Consider the following 16,983-nt stretch of genomic DNA (forward strand, 5'->3'; position numbering starts at 1 on the left):
CTGTAGTCCATACAGAGTAGCTGGAAAAGGAGAATGTGATTGGCAGAGCCCAGCCCCCAGAAGCAGAGTATAGAGAAGAGGTGGGGGTGGAGGGGAGTGACAGTCGCCAAATAAAGGGCAAGAGTTGACCCCATGCTCTTGGAGTCTTGCAAGGTCTGCCCGACCCAGCTACATAGTGCCGTTCCTTGAGAGGCCAGAAAGCCGTGGGATCATGACTTCCACTGTTGCTGCCAGCCATGAGTCCCAGACTTCACATAGTACCTTTCCATGTATTTATAATAACTGGTATGAAGTGACAGCTGTTTTCTCCCTTTCTCTTAGAATATAAAATATTACCAAGGTATCCGGGCTGCTGTGAGCAGGGTGAAGGACAGAGGACAGAAGGCCTTGGTTCTTGACATTGGCACCGGCACAGGACTCTTGTCAATGATGGCCGTCGCGGCAGGGGCTGACTTCTGCTATGCCATTGAGGTGAGTCGCGCTCTTCAGTTGTGTGTCCTGCGTCTTGTGTGGGAAGTCCCTCATGCACCTTGCTTGTCCTTTAGTTCACACACATTCATATAGTGTTCACTCTGTGCCAAGCACAGGGCCAGGTTCTGAGGATATGGAGATGAATCAGACATAATTCCTTTCTCCAGGGGCTCATTTTCTCCTTCGAAATAGCTGATCTCTGCCTTGGCTGCGTGTCCGAATCACTAAATAACTTCAAAAAATACTCATGCCTAACTGCCTCCTTCCCTCCAGTTTTAATTTAATTCTGGATGGGGCCTGGGCATTGGGAGTTTTGACTCTGCACCAAGGTTGAGACCTGCTAGCTTAAGTGTCCCCACAGAGCCAGCTATCTGACCATGTTTGTCAAGAATTGGGTGTTTAGGGACGCCTGGGTGGCTCAGTTGGTTGGACAACTGCCTTCGGCTCAGGTCATGATCCCAGAGTCCCGGGATCGAGTCCCGCATCCGGCTCCCAGCTCCAAGGGGAGTCTGCTTCTCTCTCTGACCTTCTCCTCGCTCATGTTCTCTCTCTCTGTGTCTCTCTCAAATAAATAAATAAAATCTTTAAAAAAAAAAAAAAAAAGAATTGGGTGTTTAGGGACATCTGGATGGCTTAGTCAGTTAAGTGTGTGCCTTTGGCTTGCTTGGGTCATGAACTCCGGGTCCTGGAATCAAACCCTGCATTGGGCTCCCTGGCCAGCAGGGAGTCTGCTTCTCCTGCCCTCTCTGCTGTTAGGCCCCCTGCTTGTGTTGTGTGCTTGCTCACTTGCTCGCTCTCAAATAAATAAAATTAAAAAAAAAAAAAAAAAAAGAATTGGGTGTTTAATATATAGTTAAACACGTATTGTTTTTCTGATAATGTCAGTAATGCGTTCCGATATAAGAAATATTGTAAATGTAGAGTAAAAATAGCATATTAGCTTACAGTTAACCATTGTTAAAATTTTGGTGTATTTTCTTCCCAGCTTTTGGTAAGGGGTGACATGTATTTAAACACTTCCTCCGGGGCACCTGGGTGGCTCAGTGAGTTAAGCCTCTGCCTTGGGCTCAGGTCATGATCTCAGGATCCTGGGATGGAGCCCCACATTGGGGATCTCTGCTCAGCAGGGAGCCTAGTTCCTCCTCTCTCTCTGCCTGTCTCTCTGCCTACTTGTAATCTCTCTCTCTGTCAAATAAATAAATAAAATCTTTAAAAATAAATAAATAAATAAACACTTCTTCCTATGAAATTTCTGTGATAATGGAATGAATTGCAAATAACAAAGTCCTAAAATAACAGTGACTTAAACAAGAGAGAACGGGCACCAGGGTGGCTCAGTTGGTTAATTGTCTGCCTTTGGCTGAGGTCATGATCCCTGGGTCCTGGGATCAAGTCCCACACCTGACTCCTTGCTCAATGGAGAGCCTGCTTCTCCCTCTCCTACTTCCCCTGCTTCTACTCTCTCTCTGTCAAATAGAATCTTTTTTTTTTTAAAGATTTTATTTATTTATTTGACAGAATGAAAGAGCACAGCAGCGGAAGCAGTAGAAGGAGAGGGAGAAGCAGGCTTCCCAAGCAGACAGGGAGCCCCATGCGGGGCCCAGTCCCAGGACCGTGGAAGCATGACCTGAGCCGAAGGCAGACGCTTAATAACCATCTGAGCCATCCAGGCATCCCTAAATAAATAAAATCTTAAAAAGAAAATGAAAATCAAGAAAAACGAGAAGTGTTTCATATTCTCGTATAAAGTCTGAATACCTGGGGTATTCTACTGAGACTCTTTCTAGCTCCCCATCCACGATCCCTTCAGTATGGCTCTCATGCTTAAGGTCTAGAAAGGTGGCATCTTAGGGAATACCATGTTGTGTCATTTAGAGTTATGGCAAACAGTGTCATGGTAGAAATCGAGAAAGGTAGATTGCAGCCAGACTATGGAGGACCTGAGTGCTATAGTAAAGACTTTAAACTCCTATATCCTGAGTTAGTTTTTGTTTTTTTTTTTTTAAAGATTTTATTTATTTATTTGTCAGAGAGAGAGCGAGCGAGAGCGAGCACAGGCAGACAGAGTGGAAGGCAGAGTCAGAGGGAGAAGCAGGCTCCCTGCGGAGCAAGGAGCCTGATGTGGGACTCGATCCCAGGACGCTGGGATCATGACCTGAGCTGAAGGCAGCGGCTTAACCAACTGAGCCACCCAGGCGTCCCCTGAGTTAGTTCTTAACCTGAAGTAAGAATCGTGGGTTTCAGGTTTAATGGAAGTCCTGAGAGTGGTGTGTGTGTATGACTCTGTGCGCTTGTTTGAGGACTTTGTAAAAACAGTAAGAGTCACTTCCTGGCCTTTTTGAATATCATGAAAATTTTTGAATTCAATAAAAAGAAATCTGTGTTTTAGGATGGTTGCCTTAGTTACCCTTAACTAGATTTTATTATCCTTTACACATGAAGAAACTAAGACCCAGAGAGGTTAAAGACTTAATGTCACAGTTAATAAATAGGAGAGCTAGACCTGGAGACTTGATTTTTTGGTTCCTATTTATGGTGCTCACTCCATAGTGGTAGCTATAATGGGAGAGTGTGTGAGATTTCTAGCGTCGGTATCTGGGGGGCAGTGATGCCACTGATTGGTAAGAAGAGTTCAGAGGAAGGTAACTTGCTTTGTGGGAAAAATAATGCATTTCATGTTGGATATACTAAGTAGGAGAGAGGCAAGTCCCAGGTCAGGAGCCAGTATATGTGTCAATTGCTAATTAAAGATAGAGGGTGAGAACATGTTTTTTTGACAGAATTGGGAGGATTGTGCTTTTGGGTTTTTCATATATTCCCATCTCAGTTACCCGGATTTCTTAATTTCTCTCATGCTTCTCTGATTTGTGACTCTCAGATCTCTTCTGTTTGGCTCTTGACATCTTATGGTGGCCTCCCAGCTCTTACTCTAGTGACCACTTTTGAACCTGTGGTCATTCTCTCGGGACTACCCTGTGGTTTTCAGCTCAACATGAGCTGCACGCCAGCAGGAAAGACAGGTCCAAAACAGTGACTGAGAACCTGCTGGTCCCTAGAGCTGGACGTTTGACCCCATTTTATTTTTCTTTAAAGATTTTATTTATTTATTTGAAGAGACACAGCGAGAGAGGTAAAACAGGCAGGGGGAGTGGGAGAGGGAGAAGCAGGCTTCCTGCTGAGCAGGCAGCCTGATGCAGGGCTTGATCCTAGGACCCTGGGATCATGACTTGAGGTTAAGGCAGATGCTTAACGACTGAGCCACCGAGGCTTCCCTGTCTGACCCTTTAGAGAGGGGCTGGTACAAGTGGATTTGCAACTTGTTTGCTAAAGATATGACAGGTGAAGCTGGCGGTGTAGGGTTGTTCAGGAGAAGGAGAATAGAAGGAAAAGAGCAAACCTGCCTGTGAGGGAAGAAGTGTGACCAGTAAAGTCAATTTCCAATAGACACAAAGAGACCCTAGAGGGCAGAGGTGGAAGCCAAGAGGGGGCAGAGTGCATGAGAATCGTGGGAAAGAAGGAGTGGTCAGCAGGTGCAGATGTTAAAAAGCACCATTGCCCCGAAGAATTTTCTGAGAGGCCGAATATCTTCCATCGCTGTGCTGACCAGTGTAGTGGTCCCTAGCCACATAGGGCTGCTCAGTACTTGCAGTGTGACTTGTATGACTAGGGAGCTGAATTTTTAAATTTCATGCAGTTTTAATCAACTTCTATTTAAATGCTTGTGGTCCCTGTATGAGACAGCACGGGTATAGAAGTTAAGCAGGATGATGACTGAGAGAGGCTGTTGAGTTGTTAGCTAAGAAGTGACCTCCTTTAGGTGGTATTTTCAGGGGAGTAGAGTTGAGAAGTGGATGGAATACGAGAAATCATAGGCAATGACTATAAATTTCTCTTTTAATACATTTGAAAAGTGAGGCATATTTTGGGAAGGTGTATTAGTTGCAGTGATTTCTGTGGCAAAGTCTTCAAAAATGAAGCCTGGTCCTGCTTTCCTCACTTTTTTTTTTTTTTTAAAGAATAAGAAGAGCTTTCCCTGAAATCTCTAGCAAACCTCTCCTTGGGTATCATTGGCCAGAATAAAGTTAAATCCAATTTAACTTACCTCATTGACCTGGCCTGAGAGATTTGCTTACCCATAGACCGGACATGTGCACTGCTTGGAAGAAGGTTGGTCCCCCAAACTATATGAAGGGCCAAATGATGTTGGGAAGACTTCAGGGGCCATTTCAGAAAGAATTGTTCTGGGTGAGATCTTGAGCTCTTGATGGCTCAGGAGGATACTATGAATGTCAGAGCCGGAAGGGTCAGCGGAGGAGATGAATGATAACATCAAGAAGCAGGAGGGGTGAGGGGTGAACTTGTGGTACTTTGGGGTAGAGGCAAAGTGATGAGTGAGAACTGAGGGCACGAGGCCCTCAGATTACATCTAAAAACATCAAGCCAGATCCTAGAAATAATTTGGAACAGATTGTGAAGATTTCTTTTCCTGGCTAAGCACATATGTATTCTTTATGGAAGGATATAGCATTTCCTGCTTGATTATAATAAAAGAATTATGTGTTCATGGTAGAAAATATAGAAAAGTACTTAGAAAAAATGGAAATCTTGTCGTTGTGACCAGTTACTTTATCATTTTCTATTTCTACCTCTGGTGGGTGTGGCCACGTACACATCTGTATGATTTTTTTTTTTTTAATTTTATTTGTTTATTTACAGACAGAGGTCACAAGTAGGCAGAGAGGCAGGCAGAGAGAGAGGGGGGAAGCAGGCTCCCCGGTGAGCAGAGAGCCCGATATGGGGCTCGATCCCAGGACCCTGAGATCGTGACCTAAGCCGAAGGCAGAGGCGTTAACCCACTGAGCCACCCAGGTGCCCCACACATCTGTGTTTTATGCACTATTGTGGTTGGATCTTTGCAGTCAAAACTGGGCAGGCTAGAAAGTAAGAGTTGGAGGGGCTTGTGTTTAGGGACATGTGAAAGGTTAAGGAAGACTCCTGGAAAAGAGGAGATACGTGCTGCTCTGGAAAGTTGGGTTTGCTTTGGCAGGTGGGGTAGGGCCGAGAAGGCTCAGGCTTGCCTAGTACATAGTACACAATGAGATCAGTGTGGCTAGAGTATCAGACATGGGTAGGGTAGAGTGGGAGGACAGTAAGGATCAGGGAAGTAAGGTGGTTCATATTACAGAGGGCCTCGAATACTGTAAAATATAGGCTGTGTTCTGCCCCACTGGAGCTTTGGTACAGTTTTGAACTGGTGCCTGTTCACACTTAATGACTAAGACGGTAACAGTCTCACTTTCCTCTGGAGAGGACAGCACATGTCCTGCCTCTGGCTCCAGATCCTGGTTTTGTGAGGTCAAGTCTCCCTTTCTGCCTTTCCCCCTAGCTCGGCACTGACACCTGCCGTCTCTGCTAGGTAGTGCAACCTCCTTAGGAGGCCCTGCCTCTGCCATGTGCCTGGTTGGTAAAGTTTAACTCGTGCAAGTTAAACCCAGCCGAATGTCTTCCCTTTGTATTCATTTTCATGACACACGTTTGGGGAATAAAGTATTTAAGTTCCAAAGATGAGGTCTCTTTTATTTAGATTAAATCAGGGCAAAGGAATATTTTGCCTGTGTCATATGGTAACAGAGGTACATATTATATATTCAAGAGGAAATACTGTGAGGGAGACCTCTTCAAATCTTAGAACCTGCATCATGGCATAGCTTACTGATCTTGGATGTTCGAATGTTACTGCTCAATTTATTGCTCATTTCTCCTTGGGTTTTGGTTCTCATTTCTAGGTTTTCAAGCCTATGGCTGATGCTGCTGTGAAGATTGTAGAGAAAAATGGCTTTAGTGATAAAATTAAGATTATCAACAAGCATTCCACTGAGGTGACCATAGGGCCAGGTAAGATTAATACATATTGTTTTGAAAGTTTTACTCGAAGGAGAGAAAAGGTTTATTCTGGTTACCTGGAATAAGTGTATTCAGGTAATCACAGGAGAAATGGGGTCTCCCCATGTGGTCTGAAGGTAAGTACTTTGCTTTTCTGCTAGTTAAATCAGCAGTGAGTAAACCAGAACTCATCACATGCCAACTGTGGTGATATAAATGAAACTTCCTTTTGCTTTAAGCAAGTTGGAATTCTTATGTGACTCAGCCCTCTGTATTTTGAGTTTCCTCGTACAGAAGTGAAACTAAGTAGATGGCAGAGAGGTTTGCTTTGTGCCGATGGCAGAGAGGTTTGCTTTCTGCTTCAGTGTATGAGGTGTGCGATTTGCCTGCGTAGCACAGTCTCCCCAGGCTCTCAGAGTCATTTTTATAGGCTAGGCATTTGAATCAGACTTCTCAAATTTTATGTGCTGCTGATTCCTGGGGAGCATGGTGGAAAGCTTTGAAAAAGAAGCTTCTTGGGTGAGGGTCTGGATATCCCTGCAGTTTTTTAAAACACAGTAATTGAGAAGGAAGCCTCTGTATAAGGTCAACATATCTGTTCCATTTAATTAAAAAAAGGTTTTAACGGAGAACCTGAAACATGCACAAAAGAATGGATTAGTAGCCCATTTATTTTATTTTTTTATTTATTTTATTTTTTAAAGATTTTATTCATTTATTTGACAGATGACAGGTAGGCAGAGAGGCAGGCAGAGAGGGAGGGAAGCAGGCTCCCCACTGAGCAGAGAGCCCGATGCAGGGCTTGATCCCAGGACCCTGAGATCATGATCTGAGCTGAAGGCAGAGGCCCAACCCACTGAGCCACCCAGGCACCCCAGGCCCTTTATTTTTGAAACATACATGTTATCCTGTTTTTTTAATCCTTGTTATTGAGGCAAATTTTCATAAAGTGAGTGCATCCGTCTTGTATATAGTGTGATGAATTTGGACACATGTAAACACATTTGTAATCTCTTTTGCAATCAGGACAGTAGAATGTCAGGACTGTTATCATGCACATAGAGAGTCCTTGTGATGCTTTGCAGCCAGTCGCCTCCATATTACTGACCCTAGGTGCACACTGATGTGCTTTCTTCAATACGGGTTAGAGCTCCCTTTTCTAGAATTTTGAGTAAGTGAAATTATCCATGTGTACTCTTTTGTTCCTGCTTTCTTTTCTGTAGCATGATGCCTTTGGGTTTCATTCACATTCTGTGGATCAGGAGTTCATTCTTTTTGTTGCTGAGTAGCACTTGTGTGGACGCCTTCGTTCACCTGATATACATGGGTAGTTTCCTGGTTAGGTCTTTAGATTTAATGATCTTCTCTTTTGTGGTGTCTACTCTGCAAGGTATGTATGTCTAGTGAACTTTTTCTTTCTTTTTTTTTTTTTTAAAGATTTTATTTATTTATTTGACAGAGAGAGATCACAAGTAGGCAGAGCGGCAGGCAGAGAGAGAGGAGGAAGCAGGCTCCCTGCTGAGCAGAGAGCCCGATGTGGGACTTGATCCCAGGACTCTGAGATCATGACCTGAGCCGAAGGCAGCGGCTTAACCCACTGAGCCACCCAGGCGCCCCATGAACTTTTTATTTCTGATACTGTATTTCTCATCTCTGAATGTTTCCTTTGATTCTTTTTATAATTCCCATTGTTCTTACATGTTTTTGTGGGGTTTTTTTTAGATTTTATTTATTAATTTGAGAGAGAGTGAGAGAGCACAAGCAGCAGGGGAGCAGCAGCAGAGGGAGAGGGGGAAGCAGTCTCCTCGCTGAGCAGGGAGTCCAGTGTGGGGCTTTATCCCAGAACCCCAGGATCATGACCTGAGCTGACGGCAGACACTTAACCCACTAAACCACCCAGCCATCCCTGTGTGTTATTTTAAATAGTTACTGTTATCTGTATTAGCTGCTTCAGTATTTTTTATCTTCTGCTTCCACTCTTCTGTGTTTTCTGGGTTTGTTCTTAGGACTAATTCTTATCCTGGTTCTGGATTACACTTTTCTTCTTCACATGTCTAGTGATTTGTATTCAGATGCTGTGTATGTTGGCAGTTTTGCATTGATGAGTATCAGAGTTTATTGTCTTCCTTTAAAAGCTTTGTCTGGGGACGCCTGGGTAGCTCAGTTGGTTAAGCAGCTGCCTTCGGCTCAGGTCATGATCCCAGCGTCCTGGGATTGAGTCCCACATCCGGCTCCTTGCTCGGCAGGGAGCCTGCTTCTCCCTCTGCCTCTGCCTGCCATTCTGCCTGCCATTCTGTCTGCCTGTGCTCGCTCTCTCCCCCCCTCTCTCTGATAAATAAATAAAATCTTTAAAAATAAATAAATAAATAATAAAAGCTTTGTCTGCCTTGCAGTTGGGGTACTGACAGATCAGTTTGATCATTTCAGGGCTTGTAGTTTTTTTGTTTGTTTTAATTTGTTTTACGAGTGAGAGGGAGATGGGGCAGAGGAAGAGAAAGAAAATCACAAGCAGGCTTCATACCCAGCATGGATCCTGACATGGGGCTTGATCTCATGACCCTATCATCATGACCTGAGCCAAAATCAGGTGGGTTAACTGACTGAGCCACCCAGGTGTCCCATTCAGGGCTTGTTTCTAAGCTTTGTTGAAGTGGGGTTAGAATGGCTTTAAGTTGAGGTACCCCGAGTCAGGCTCTGTGCTGGGTGTGGAGCCTACTACAGATTCTCTCGCTCTCCCTCTTTCCCACTACACCTCTGTCCCCACTCTCCACAAAAAAAAAAAAAGACTAGCTTTAAGTCAGGGTTTCTTTTCTTTTTTAAAAATATTTTATTCTTAAAGATTTTTATTTTATTCTTTACAGCCAACATGGGGCTAGAACTGACAACCCCAGGATCAAGAGTCGTAGGCTCTGGGTGCCTGAGTGGCTCAGTGGGTTAAGCCTCTGCCTTCAGTTCAGGTCATGATCCCAGGGTCCTGGGATCAAGCCCTACCTACATCAGACTCTCTGCACAGCAGCAAGCCGGCTTCCTCTCTCTGCCTGCTTGTGATCTCTGTCTGTCAAATGAATAAAATCTTAAAAAAAAAAAAAAAAGGAGTCGCAGGCTCCGCACACTGAGCCATGTGCCCCTCTCAGGGTTTCTTAGCGGTGACATTCTTGACATTTTGGGCCTGATCATTCCTTGCTGGGAGGAACTGTCTGCGTACTGCAGGATGTTTATCCCTGGCTTCTTACCAGTAGAAGCCAGTACTACCTAGTGCCCTTCACCACACCCTCCTCCCCCCAACCCAGGCCCCGGTCATTTGAGCCAACCAAAAAGGTCTCCAGACATTGCCAAATGGCCTGGGGGTGGGGGCAAAATCACCCTCCATTGAAAACCACTGTTCCAAGACGATGTTGGTCTCACTAGTACCAACATGGCTTTCATAGAGTCTCTCTGGGTTGCTGGCTGATAGGAACTAGAATGGCTCCCAGCCCTCTGTGAGCTCTGGAAATTGTTCAGTTTCTACCTAGATGGTATGGTCATCGTTTGCCTGGCTTTCTACATCTTGTCTTCTGTGTGTGTGAGTATATTCAGCAAGAGGCTTCAGGGGAGCCCTGGTCAGATTCCCGAAGCCCTTTTTCTTTTTTTTTTTCTTTTTTTAGATTTTACTCCTTTATTTGACAGAAACAGCAAGAGAGGGAACATAAGCGAGGGAGTGGAGGAGGGAGAAGCAGGCTCCTCGTAGAGCAGAGAGCCGGATGCGGGGCTCGATCCCAGGGCCCTGGGATCATGACCTGAGCCAAAGGCAGACATTCAATGCCCAGGCGCCCCCTGAAGCCCCTTTTCTATGTAACATCCTCTCTGGTTCCCTCCCCTGTGAGTCCCAGCCACCTGCGCCCTTAACTCCACTTGCTGTCTCCTTACCTCAGCAAGACTGCCACATTCTGCCAGACTTCCTGCTTCCCATAGCAGTCCGGAGAGCACCTACTGGCAGAAAGCCAGAGCAGTGGTAGGGGTCACTTTGTGTCTCTTCTTGCAGAACAAACTGTTTCCTCTTTTTTTTTTTTTTTTTTCCTTTTATGGTTTTTATTTTTTTGTTTGACAGAGATCACAAGTAGGCAGGGGAGTGGAAGGGTGGGCGGGGAGCAGCCTCCCTGCCGAGGGGCTCCATCCCAGGACCCTGAGATCATGACCTGAGCCAAAGGCAGAGGCTTAAGCATTTGTGCCATCTGGTCATGTGGCAGAGACTTAGAAGGCGGTGGGGTACCCACTCTTCTCGGGCTCCCCATCCTCCTGGAGCTCCCTGCCCTCCTCAGCCCCCCCGCCCCCCACCCGTAGGTCCTACATTAGCACTCAGCATGCTAGCTACCAGGCTCTCAAGAGTGTTTGTGAAGATTCGGTGGACTGTAAAGCTTTGTTTATTTGAAGCAAATTGGACAATACATCATTTTGAGTTACTTAATTGGCTTAAAAATTATTCAGGAGGTAGAATTGGCAGGGCTTGGTGACAGAGAGGGAGGAATCACGGAGTCAGCTAAGGTTTGCTGCCCGTTCTGGGTGCTGGGCGTAGTTCTATAGGCATCGCTTGGGGTAAAATGACCAGCAGAGCAGACAGGGCTGCCGCTCTCCTGGAGCTGGTGAATGATGGCCAGGTTTCAGGACCGTGTGACTGGTGGTGCTGGCCACTGAGGCAGAGGCATGAGAGGGAGAAGCAGACATGTAGGTGTGGGGTGCAGTTTGGGACAGTGTATTTATGTTTGAGTTCGGCGTGATAGCAGAGAGGGTAGGCAGAGACAAGTGTCTCTTGTCAGCTTTCATGACTGGGAGCACAGGGCTGCTTTGTAGAAAGTGGGCAGCTGAAGGGCCAATTCAGCCAGAGCAGCCCCACCCCCGTTGAACTGCCGTTTTGTTGTAAAACTTAAATTGACCTTGCCCCCCACCTACCCACCAGGGGAACTTATTTAAAAGCAAGTCCGGGAAACCAGTCCCAGGTAACAAAGTCCAAATACAAGGGTGGGTCAGGCCGGGTGGAGGTATTCAATCTAGTGGAGGTGCATACTGTCTCCTAGCTACCCAGGAGTGTGGGCCTCTGCCCTTTGGGAGCCTTTTGGCGCCAATCCTAACCAAGGTGTGATAGGCTAAATCAAATGTCTACTAGGGTAAATTGTAATTCAGTTGGTCGCCTAGCGTCACTGTGGAGTTTCCTGTGTGTGTTACAGTCTCATTGGCCACCTGTGTGTGGCCAGGCCCAACCACATGGCCTTTGCTCTATAAAAGTTAGTCTGGAAAGCAGGGAGGGGTCATCCTCTCTGTAGGGGCGGCCCTAACTGGTCAGTTTGTCAGTGTGATTCCTGATGCTTGGCAGGAAATAAAGCTTTGCTTGACCTTCGACTTGTATCAGTCTCGCTCCTTTAATCACGGACCCATTATTGGGGTATCCAATTTTGAGGGGACCCAACAGTCAGCTCTTACCTTTGCTGTCCTAACCACCACCACTTGGAGCAGGTCTCATTACCCTTGTACAGATGAGGTGACTGACAGCACTGAGGGTTCCGGGCCAGAAGGTGGGATCCAGGCTCGGGTCTCCATGACTAAAGGTTCAGGCTCTCTGTACCACACCCTCCTTTGAGCCTCCTTAATGCTTCTCTTTCCTTAAATTGTCCTTGAAACTCATCTTCTCCGTAGGAAAGATGAGTGGGCTTTGTCAGATTGGAATTCGTGCAGCCTTAGGAGTGTTCACAGCTAATTCTCTGTGATGAATAGCCCCTTTCAAAGTTAATTTTGTCTCTTGGCTCATTAAAAATTAAAATTGTAGAAGTAACATTACATTACATTACAGAGGTTCAGGAAATAGAGTCAGCCAAAAGATCTCCCCTACTCCTACTATCCTAAACAACTATTACTTGGGGGCTCGTTGTTTGGTAGCAAGAAACTTAATTTAGGGGGCTTTGGTGTAAGGAACTGGGGAATCCTGGATCTTGAAGTATCACTGGAATTATGCAGCCTTTCTAGCTTTGGTTTCCTCTCCCTCCATGAAGCCTAGAAATACTTGAAGGGCCAATGTTCAGTTTTGCTTTTCAAATCATTTTTGCTAATATATTAATAGTTTAATTGTTAATTTGTATCTCCAGTTGCTAATAATAATGAAACATTTTCCACGTACTTGATTGATTAGTTTTTCTGTGATGAATTGTCTATTTGTATTTTTGCCTGGTTTTCTTTTTGGGTGTTTATAGTTTTCTTACTAGTTCTGTGAGTCCCATGCAATATTAAACATACAGAAAAATTAAAAGAGTGGTATAGCAAACACTGCATTCTCGTAACCAAGATTTACCAGTTGGTAGTATTTCGATGTGTGTATGTCTATCAAAATGGGTTTTTTGGTGAGCCATTAGAAAGTTTCATGACACTTCTAGATAAATTGAATGTATGGATGTGCTTTCAGAGTAATGATCTGTTCACCTTTTATCTTTCATGTATTTGCTGTCAGTATTTTTTCTCATTGATCATTTGCTTCTGGCTCTGATTCCTTGTGTTTCTCAGATGGTGACATGCCATGCCGTGCCAATATCCTGATCACAGAGCTGTTTGACACAGAATTGATCGGAGAAGGAGCGCTGCCCTCCTATGAGCATGCGCACAGACATCTTGTGCAGGTAGGGACCTGGGGCCTCCCTCGGCTACATTGCTGTGCTCTCTGCTGGCTCACACAGGTCTCCTTGGTGCCCCACGCTCTGCACAGCCTGAGCCCTCTGTACTTCACTATATCCCCTAGGATACCCTAGATTCCTGGGAGACTCCGTTTCTCCTTAATTAGGACTTGTGGGTCTCTTACCAAGTCTTCGTAGGCTAGAGCTGAAAGGCAAGAAACTGTCTTCAGCTTCATTCATCCAAGGTTCTTTAACTGTCACCTGTGTATAAGGCATTCTAGTATCCTGGGAGAAAAACAAAACATTCTTCCTGTTTCTAAGACCCACACTGGTCGGGGATGGTATAGACTGGTTGGGCCAGGTGGAAAGGCCAACAGAAGCACCAGTAACATTTGTTTTAAGACTGGCAGATGAGGGCCAGGATGAGGAGATACGGGTATATAGAGAGAAGGTGAAACATGGAAAGGCCCTGAGGAGAGGGAGAGGTATCCCAGGTAGCAGACCTGTTCTCTGCATCAGTGGGAAGACCCCTCAGGCAGGCTTGTGAGCTGATGGTGGAAAGTCAAAGAGAGGGCGGAAGGCCTTGAATGCCAAGCCCTCTCTCCATTCTAGGCAAAAGAATTTAGGTAGTGATAATCTTTGGCAGTTTTTTGGAGAAGGGAGAGGCATGCTGACAGTGTTATCGGAGACATTGGTCTTCCTTTTTTATGGACATAAATGTCTCCAGAGGCAAAGGCCAGCTGGGAAGGTGTGAGTGTTTGCCACTTTTGCTGCCACCTGTATTGGGGGCACCATCTGGGCGAGCCTGCAGCTGCCTCCATCTGGGGCCCTGTGTGGGGGTTCTTGGTGTGGCCAGAGTGAAGAATGTGGCTCCTTCCAGGTCACTTGGGGCCACAGGCCACATTATTTACCCAGTCAGTGTGTGATGGTGATCACACTGTGAGATGTCTCCTTTTCTCCAAGATGGAAGATGTTTTTCTCGTAACATTGGTAGTAATTATTTCTATTTCTCCACATTAAAGCTGTGAACTAGATGAATCCCTAGAACAGAGAACACAAGGATATTTAAAATTACACTAGTGTTGCCCAATTGGCCTCCCTCAAATTCATCTATTAATTAAGAAGGTGTGCAGGCAGCTGTCTGCAGTTTCCTTTCTCAGCTGGTCTGCGTAGCCAGGTGTCCATTGTCTGTTCTAATCACTGCCCTCATCTGCCCACCTTGTGTCTGAGCTGGAAAGAGTTACAGCTTTTCAAAAAGGCTTCCATTGCCTGCCCCTTTTCCTGCCCTGTTGGAGGTCATGCAGCCGGGATGCTGTATGTCTGACAGATAATCCATGCAGTGGTGAGTGACCCAGTGATGGATCTAGGAGGTAAATTTATTGGGTGCCTTCATTTTGCCAGCCAGGGATATGAAGGTGTGCTCCCCGGCAGGCAGGTTGGTGAGCAGGCTGTCACAGTACAGCCGGAGGGTGCACTCCGGTGGCAGCCAGTGGGGTGAGATCCTGCCCGCTGTGCTGGGGGAGATGGGAAGCATCAAGGAAAATAAAGCCCCGGCAGAGTCAGTCTGCAAGAGTGATCAGGCGTTGGTAGGTCATACGGGGGCGTTCTCAGTGGAGGAGGTCAGCATGCACAAAGATGGGAAGGTGAGCTGCTGCGGTGGGAGTGGTTGGCGTTATGGGTAGTGTGGGAGGGGGGCTTAGAGCTGAGGATGGAGGGCTGGGCAGGACTAGACTGAGATGGGCCACTGTGCAGTGTGGTGCCACAGGAGGGTTGTAAGCAGGGGTTGATACCAGGTTCCGGTAGGCAGGCCCATGGAGAGCACTTGGGATGCTAGATCAGGGGTGGGAAGACTGGTTAGAAGGTGGTTGGAGTCATTTAGGCTCTGGGGCTGAGGTGGGCCTCGGCTGAAACCAGAGAAATGGGCCTGGGCAGGTAGCCTTGGGGAGGACGGAGGTGGTCAAGGACTCGGTGATACTTAGATGTGGAGGCATTGATGGCGATGCCAGGGTTTGGGGCTTGGGAGACTGGATTGGATGGTGGTGCTCCTTATTGAATGGGAAGATGGGACGAGGACTGGGCTCAGGCAGGAGGGAAGAGGTGAACGTGATTTGTTTGGTTTAGGCAGAGTCTGAGCTACCCGAGGGTCAGATAAATAAGAGAGAACCAAGAGGCTTTTGGCTGTGCGGTATTTGGTAAATGGAAACGGGCTGGCTGACATCCCTCACAGGAGAGTGTGTGGAGCGAGAGAGATGGGCCAGACTAGGTCTGTGGGGGGTTCTCTTTGAAGGATGGGTAGGGAAGCACAGCCTTGTGAAGCAGCCAGAGGGGGAGAACAGTGTTTTTCATCCAGAGCCATGCGTGGAGACGTTTCTGGTGTCACAACTGAGAGGAGGCTGTTGTTGGCATCTTGTGGCTAGAGGCCAGGGATGTTCGTGAACACCATATGATGCACGGAACAGCCCCCACAGCAAAGGGTCATCTGACTGAAGAGGACTCTTGTATGGAGGCAGGCAAACCCCGTGCCTGTCATTTCCCTACAGCGGCGGCTGTGAGTGTCCTCTTCATGGCTGGGCACCTGCCGCCTGGTGCATAGAGGCTATCAGGTGAAGCACAGAGGTAGGAGGGAAACCAGGAGCGACTGCAGCCAAAACCAAACGAGGGGAGTGGTTGGCGGTTCCTGGTGAGGCCAGGAGGTCAGGTCATCCGAGGGTGGATACTTACCCATTGTGCTGTGCGGTAAAAAGGTTCTGGGTCTGGGTGAGAGCTGTGCTGAAGAGAACTCAGAGCCCAGTGCCAGCATCACTGCTTAGCAGACTTGGACTCTTTGTGCAGAGTTGGTGTGGGAGTTAATGAGCATGATGACAATTAAGGATTATTTTTGAAGTATTTGAGAGTGTCATGTAGTTGGGAACTTACCTGACATAAATCATTTTAGGCATAATGTGTATTCTTTTTGAAATCTGGTTCCTTTTTTTTGCTTCCCCAAGGACATTAGGCTAAGAACAGTTCACCATCCTCATAGTGAGTGGGAAGGCGTTGGATGCTATTCAGCCGACCTGATATTAAGGAACAAGCCTCTTGATCAGTGAGAATTGCTGTGGGTTTGTTTTATAATACATCTACCGGTTTATTGTTCTCTTCTTTTGTTTTTGTAACATACACTTAGGAAAACTGTGAAGCCGTGCCTCATAGGGCGACTGTCTATGCGCAGCTGGTGGAGTCCAGGAGGATGTGGTCGTGGAATAAGCTCTTTCCTGTCCGCGTTCAGACTGGCCACGGAGAGCAGGTCATCATCCCCCCCTTGGAACTGGAGAGGTGCCCCGGTGCCCCGTCTGTCTATGACATTCAGCTGAACCAGGTGTCGCCCACTGACTTCACTGCCCTCAGTGATGTGATGCCCATGTTCAGGTACCAAGGAATCGGACCAGCCAGTGGTGCTTTGAGATAATTTGGTGGAATTGGGGGCTTTAGAAGTTTTTCATGAATGAGAAGGAAATCTAGCGGAGGTCACCTTTTGAAGGCAGGAGTCTGTTGCAAACAAGTCTCATTGCTGGCGATGTCACTGTAAAAGCTTAAAAATGGAGGATGTGAGCTTTAAATATGCTTAAGTTCCTGCATATTCTTCCACAGTGTGGACTTTAGCAAGCAAGTCAGTAGCTCAGCGGCCTGCCACAGCCGGCAGTTTGAACCTCTGGCATCGGGCCGAGCTCAGGTGGTTCTCTCCTGGTGGGACATTGAAATGGACCCTGAGGGGAAGATCAAGTGCACCATGGCCCCCTTCTGGGCACACTCAGACCCAGAGGAGCTCCAGGTAAGAAGAGGTAGGAGTTGAGCACGTTTTCATGTAAATTAGGAAACTTGTCTGCTTTTGGTTTTGGGAAAGTAGTATGTTGAACCTTAGATTCACAGGAATTTAGAGACAGGAGGACTGTGTCAGGATTTTTTTTTTAATATTTTATTTATTTATATGACAGAACGAGAGAGAGCGTGAGAGTGT

General features: G+C 46.5%; 1 protein-coding gene across 6 annotated transcripts in view; it reads left to right on the plus strand.

The window, feature by feature from the left end:
* Nucleotides 1-16,983, plus strand: part of PRMT7 (protein arginine methyltransferase 7) — a 51,023-nt gene that overhangs the window by 15,632 nt on the left and 18,408 nt on the right. For all 6 annotated transcript variants that reach the window (XM_045076215.1, XM_004744514.3, XM_045076216.1 and 3 more), the window contains exons 4-8: nucleotides 322-471; nucleotides 6,258-6,366; nucleotides 12,880-12,992; nucleotides 16,153-16,394; nucleotides 16,617-16,797. In XM_045076215.1, coding sequence (XP_044932150.1) covers nucleotides 322-471; nucleotides 6,258-6,366; nucleotides 12,880-12,992; nucleotides 16,153-16,394; nucleotides 16,617-16,797 — 795 coding nt within the window. The remainder of the gene's footprint in view (nucleotides 1-321; nucleotides 472-6,257; nucleotides 6,367-12,879; nucleotides 12,993-16,152; nucleotides 16,395-16,616; nucleotides 16,798-16,983) is intronic.

The sequence above is a fragment of the Mustela putorius genome, unplaced genomic scaffold, assembly GCF_011764305.1.
Source record: "Mustela putorius furo isolate JIRA1106 unplaced genomic scaffold, ASM1176430v1.1 tig00000174_pilon_pilon_pilon, whole genome shotgun sequence".
Classification (NCBI taxonomy): domain Eukaryota; kingdom Metazoa; phylum Chordata; class Mammalia; order Carnivora; family Mustelidae; genus Mustela; species Mustela putorius.